At 36.6% G+C, this 6,825-nt stretch overlaps 1 protein-coding gene across 5 annotated transcripts; it reads right to left on the minus strand.

The window, feature by feature from the left end:
- Nucleotides 1–264: 264 nt before the first annotated feature.
- Rgs1 (regulator of G-protein signaling 1) lies at nt 265–4,636 on the minus strand. 5 transcript variants are annotated; one of them, NM_001401277.1, is given in 5 exon segments: nt 293–1,089; nt 1,787–1,950; nt 3,480–3,541; nt 4,050–4,130; nt 4,478–4,636. In NM_001401277.1, coding segments are annotated over 5 exon segments (630 nt in total). In that variant the 5' UTR covers nt 4,615–4,636; the 3' UTR covers nt 293–903.
- Between the last annotated feature and the right edge of the window lie 2,189 nt (nt 4,637–6,825).

Genomic DNA, 6,825 nt, shown 5'->3' on the forward strand with positions numbered 1-6,825 from the left:
TGTAACTTACATCAACACAATATGTTCAGTCTGTAAATGCTACTTATATGTATGTTCTCAGGGTTGATCATTCGGCATTGGATAACCAGTTTGTGTGCTCTTCCCTGGATAAGAATATTTTCTCACTTTTAGCTTTTCTTAGGTACCTGTAGTTTTTTGTGCTGAGTTGGGACATCATGGGCTTTCCCTCATCAACTTTAGCACGTGTAGTAACCACATTCAATTTTTTTTTAATCAGAGTAAAAAAAAATGCCAGAATCAAAATAGCAATAAAATAGAAGACATTTCTCTCTCTATTTTAATGTAATGCCCACATTTATTATTGCCACAGTGATAATTTACTTTGCAGATGTGTTATAACTTCTTAGATTAAAAAATAGGTTAAATATATAATTGTCTTTCTCAACTCCAAGCCAAATACAATTAAATAAACAAATAAAAAGTTCTTCATGTCTATAATAGCAACTCCTATTTGCAATATATACTTTTGGACTGATTATGTACAGGAAGGAGATTGTCAGAGTTCAACACATTGTACACAACAGCATGTAGCATACACGTCTGCTGTTCTTGAAGCTTATAGCACATAGTAATCAGTCTCATACAAATTATTCACAGTTTCTGTGTTGCCAGAGTCAGCTGACCTCCCCAGTTGGGAGGGTTGTCTAATAGAGTCCCACTGTATTTCATGACAGTACCACAGTTTCTCCTTCCACTTGCCTCACCCTGTTCTTCTTGCGATGTTTCCTCAAGTCTCCACCGAGATACATTCTGTGTGAATCCGTTCATCTGCACTTCTCCGGACTGATGAGTCTCCTCTGCAGGCCAGACTGATCCTGTAGGCAGTCTCATGTTCCTTCTGTCCTTGATACTATCTTTGAATTCCTGTCAGCAAGGAACCACTCACTTTAAGGTATTCGCCTGAAGGTCATTTAGAAGATTTAAGTAAATATTTGATTTCAGGAACCTGGGATAAGAATCCTTTTCCATAAGTGCGTATATGACTTTTTGTGCTTCATCAAAACATGTGGGAGTTGGTGTTTTGATCTTCTTGGCTGTCGATTCCCGAGTATGAAAGTCAATATTGATCTGAAAAAAAAAATAATTCCTTAATTAATGTGCACTTGCAGCTTACAATAAATTTATGTGTACTATTAGTGTTTCAGAATCATCTTAAAAAGGTTTACATTCTTATTTAAATCAGTTCAATTGAACTGAATTGCTATACTAGTTGTATGGGCTATAGAGAAATGCAATATAAAGAGATTTTGCTCTCTGCATTTGTTTATAGTGTAATTGGGAGAAAGAAATATATAGGCATGAAAAATTAAATATCCCCAGAATGTAGTCCATATATCATCATAGAATGTCATAGGCATTTTAGGTTTACTGAGTGGGAATATTTTCCTGGAAGATCAGCACTACAAGTAGCTGCTCATGTTTTTGCTGCTTTATTGTGTGTGTTCTAGTGGTCTGCATTTTATCTCATCTGTTGCAATAGCTCAGTATGAGTTCTTTAACATGCAAATCTGGCCTGCAGTCCTGCATTCCACTCTGCAACCGACCAGGTGGGAGAGTTTTGCAAAATCCTCTTAGTCTCTCTCCTGACATCTTTACAAATAAAGGGAATGGATTCACTGTACTCAGTGTACAAATGCGTATATTTGTACTTATGCAAAACAGGGTTATGTAAAACTATGGTGCCATAGATTTCATCCTAAACTATTGCTGTATGCAGGCAAAGTTTCCACACACTGATGCCAATGACAATGACTTTAATACTCACTTGTTTCACAGCATCTGAGTGCACAAATGCTTTGTATATATGCTCTGCTTTGTTATGCAAAAGATCAGTCTCTGTTTTCTTATAGTCTTCACAAGCCAACCAGAATTCAATGTTCTCTTCACTGAATTCAGACTTTAGGAATTTCCCAAAGACATTTTGACCCACTGAAAAGAGAGGGGTGGAGAAAATTGAGTCAGTAAAGAAATATGCCATGGAAGGGATTTATAAGCAAAGTTATAGTATTACTATATACACAAAGTTATAGTATTACTATATACACAAAGTTATAGTATTACTATATACACAATGGTGTGAGACTGCTACTGCTAAAACAGCTGTGCCATAATTTGTAGAGAGGCAGCTTTAGAGACTTATATGTGAATTCTGGCGCCAAACAGTCACATAGTGCTTTGTGTGTTCACATAAATATGCTTTGCTTTCTCCTGCATTTAAAGTGACACTGAGCTCTGTAGATTACAGAGTAGAATCATTACTGTTCTGTAATCATTATAAGGCACCAACCTGTGAGCAAGAGTACAGAGTTCTTTCTTCAAGGAAATGGTAATGACTTAGTGTATTAACATCATTTGATACTTAAAAATATAATTTCTTCACCCAAACCATGGTAGTTAGATAATGTTAGGACAGCTTGTCACCTGTATGCTTGGTACACTAATTATATTTGCCAGTGTCATTGAGATATGCCATTTACTCGGCTTCATTGCAGAATAAGTCCTATTGTAATCATAGGATCGAACAATGTTAAATTCCTTAGACTTCCCAAGTTTCTTAGTGTCTTTCTAAAAGGAGGGTAAACGTATGCCTGAGACCAAGCTGGTTGTCTGCACTTCTGAATAAGGTTCTAATCCCAATAGTGCAGAAATCCCACAATTGGGGAGGGCAACTGGTTTCATCTCTTTCTCCCATCAGAAAACCCCCACAAGCCTCTCTTGACCTTATATTGTCATGATGCATCCTTGCAGAGTTTACTTGGTGTATCCCAAACATTTTTAACCAAGTCATAGGCTGTGCATTTGATTCCTTGGTGTCTTTAAAATACCTTCCACATAAGGTGGACAAGTGAGAGTTAATAGGTATGTGGATGATAGACTACCAACATTTTAAGTGCCTTTCAAAATAGCGATTCAAATGATGTGACGTTTCCTTGGCTTTTAAAACTTTGAAACTGCAGAATACTTTTATTCACCTTTATTTTGAATTTTTTGAAAGCTTGTTATTTTTCATGTGTATATGTATTTCTTCCTCTCCTTTCCCCTGTCCGTGCAGAAACACTTGGGGACGGGTGCCCACTGAGGCCAGAAGGGGGCATTGGAGTTAGAGGTGGATGGCTGTGAGACCAGTCCCTTGAGTGCAGGAAAACAGTCATCTTTAAGAGCTACAAGCACTCTTAACCAATCAAGCGTCTCTCCAGCAAGCCAGCATGATTCCAATTTTGTTCTTGAATCCAAGAAAACTTGTAGCTGTTTTGGCAGATTGGTCTAAAGGACAGTGATAAAAATCTAGTGCTATATGACTGAGTCATATTGTGAGGAAATTATCAATGACTCAAGAAGAACTAAAATACTTCATTTTTGTATACTTTTTCTTCCTTTGATAATATACATTAATCATCCATCCAATCTATTAAATTATCAAGCTGACCCCAAAACAATGCATAGTTAAGAATACTTACTCTGGTTGGCAAGGAGTTTTTCCAGAGACTGAGACCACTGCATTACTTCCTCAGCCGAAAGTCTACAGTTAACAAAAATAATCTAAATTAATAAACTAGTTTATGAAATCTCAATTGATACAATAATGGCTGCTACATATTGATAAGTAAGATTCTTTCTTATTACTTCTATTACTAATTCTCTATATAAAGTTCCTAATTGTCATAGTTATGAAAATTATCAGTCAAGACAGTTAAAATCTAAGTAGAGAAAATAGAATAACACAAATTTAAAATTGATGTGAACATATAAAGAATGTTCACTGGCTCTCATGTAGTCTAATCTTATTTGTCTTGTTACTTAAAAGAAATGAAGTCCATTGCATGCAGTATTTTTTATATCCTTTTAAAAGACCAAATCTTCGCTCAATCCCCTTTCTCATCCCCTTGTCTTAACCTCCCAAGTGCAGGAATTACGCGAGTAAGATGCCATGCCCAGAAGCATGCAGTCTTATTATCTTGCAAAGACAACAGCTAACTTCTAGAATTCTTATACACTTATAATTATATTTCAAAATATTCAGTACATACATGTCTTTGGACTTGGACGATTTCATCCCAGATTCCAGATGAGGGATCATAGATCTTAGATATGCTTTCATGTCCATTCCACTACAAAAGACAGCAAAAATTCATAATTCTCTAGAAGAGTTCCCCTTATCTACGAAAAGAACATGAAGCACACATATCTGAGGAAGACGGTAATAGTAAGAATAGCTTACAAGAATACTAATACAAGATTCTGTTACGTTAAAATAGAGCTCATTTTTATGAGTAAAAGTTCAGAAAGATTCCCTCACACTTTCCTATAACATGATTTATTTTCCAATAAAACTGAATCTTACTTGTAAGTCACAAAGGCCCTGCTCTACATAAACTAAATGCCAGCATTCCTGTCCATTCACTCCTACCCCCTTGGCCATAAAAGATAATCTAAGAGAGACACTGAAGGAACTTACAAAGTCTTTGGCCTCTTTTTTTGCTTGTTGTCATCTAGAAGAGAATGGCTTGGTTCTTTTGAATCCTTTGGGCTAGCAGAGAAGAACATTCCTGGCATTTTGTTCAACCTTGGCATGGAGATGGCTGCAGCTCTCATGGTCCTCTCGCAACAAGTGTCTGTTAGTCTAAGACTGCTGCTTTATATAGCATAGGCAGAGACAGGCACTTGCTGTTCAGGGAGTCTGTTTATCAAGTGATGTTACCACAAGCACGGAAGTTCCTCCTTTCTTGGTGTGTAGTGACGTGTATCTTGAAGAAAAAAAAGTGTACTGTGATGTCTTGTGGTTGAAACCCAACCGAATAAGAGCAGGTCATTTGATTAGGAAGGCAGAAACAAAAGTATACAGAGAGAGACAGAGAGAGAGAGAGAGAGAGAGAGAGAGAGAGAGAGAGAGAGAGAGAGAGATTGGGACATACTCCACATCTCTGGAACAGCAGCAGTGTCAGCCTTAAGTTTGAGTTAATGCTTGTTTTTATTTTTTTTTCCTGAAAACTGATCTGATCAACGTTACATTTGCTATTTTCTATGTCATGCAGAAATTCAATAGTAGAGTCATACTCCCCCCCCCCTCCAAAGCTTTGGGTAGTTCTTGACTATAAAATCAGCTGACTACAATGTTTTTTTTCCTCTTTTCTTAAAAAGTAAAAATAGATTTCTTCAAACAGTACATTCTGATTATAGTTCCCCTCCCTTAGTTCCTTTTAGTATTCTTCACAATATTTTAAGGTTCTCCACCACTGCCACCCATAGGAAGCAGTCTAGGGTCAACACCTTTTAATCTGGCTATTCTGTATGCATCTGGTAAGGAAGAGATCTATGGAAGGCTGCCTTCACCTGTGGTGTCTGGGATCTCCACCATCATTTCCACCACAGGGAACATTCTTGTTAGAATTTTCCAAGGTGTATGTAAAAGACTCTACCAGTGACACATAAGATGGCCTTCAGGAGCATTCTGTTTTTAACGTTACTTTTATAATTAGAGTATAAGTGATGTGACAAGTTGTAATTGTATGTCAATAGTTAAGAGGGCATGGTAAAATGAAAGAAAGCCTATGAATAAAGTATACAACATACAGACCTTATGTAATCATAAAGACACCAATCCTTATAAATACACAGTATCTGAGGGAAAACTCAAAGTAAACTCGGAGTTTTCTTCTGGATAAGTCAACCATTTGTACTAGTTAGGACATAATGATTGAAGTTTTTGCAATATCTCTGGAAAGACAAAACTCTAGCTTTAATTGATATGATTATCTTACAAGAATCATTACTTATCGATAAATCATGTATGAGAGCCAAGTATTAATGTGATATATAAGAGCTTACAGAGTTTATACAATATGTATGTAATGATACTTTATAGGATGGGCAATTTTACCTTGGGCAGATTGAATTTTGTCTTTCAGTAGATGGTAGCCTTTATCAGGGAGACTTTTGGTGGAATTAGGTAAAGTTAACTTAAAAAAAAAAGCCATATTCATTTTTCTTGTTTTTTTTTTAAAAAATTACTATGGTACATAAAGCCTGCAGTAAATATTTATAATATTACAACATTCGCTATGGTTATGAATGACTGCTTCGTGCACTGGTATCATCTGATGTTTAAAAGATAACATGATTCACTTAAGAAAGAGAAGTAGTGAGATGAGCTGGCCACTTTGAAAGTGACCCAAACAAAACCGATAGGGCTGCGACAGATGACGTAAGGATGCATGTTTGTTTACTTCCTGTGGTCCAGCTCAGAGTTACCATCCTGTTAAAATCTTCACCGTTTCTCAGGTTTGTTTACTGATAACCTCTCACTCCTGTGGATAACTGGGGGTAAGTTAAGTGCTTGAGAAACACAATTAAAGGTTATTTTAACTAACCATGATCACTGGCAATTTCCAAAGACTGTGCAAGAACTGTTCCTTTGGATGTTACGAGCATTAGAAGAGTCAATAGCAGTAGCAGAGGATCTGGCACCGGATATGTTCGGGATATGTTAGATTTTTAGCATTTTGCAGAACCATAGCCTTTTTTTAAAGAAAAGAACAAAGTGTCTTATTTGGTTAATTTTACTAAAATAATATAAATGCAACAGGTTTCGTTATGTCATTCCACATGTAAATTGTTCCTGCTTCTCCTTCTTACTTTCTCACATCACATGCTTTCTCCCAAGAGCCTTGCTTCTGCTTTTATATCAAGTGCATTCTATTGCCTTTTCTCCCTCCATGTTGAGATCCTTTTCTACCTTCCTTCCTAATCCTGCCTTCCCCCCAACCCCTGCTCCAATTCAGCATGTGAAAGAAACATCCATTTTTG

Source organism: Rattus norvegicus, chromosome 13 (genome assembly GCF_021556685.1).
Source record: "Rattus norvegicus strain SHRSP/BbbUtx chromosome 13, alternate assembly SHRSP_T2T, whole genome shotgun sequence".
Lineage (NCBI taxonomy): Eukaryota > Metazoa > Chordata > Mammalia > Rodentia > Muridae > Rattus > Rattus norvegicus.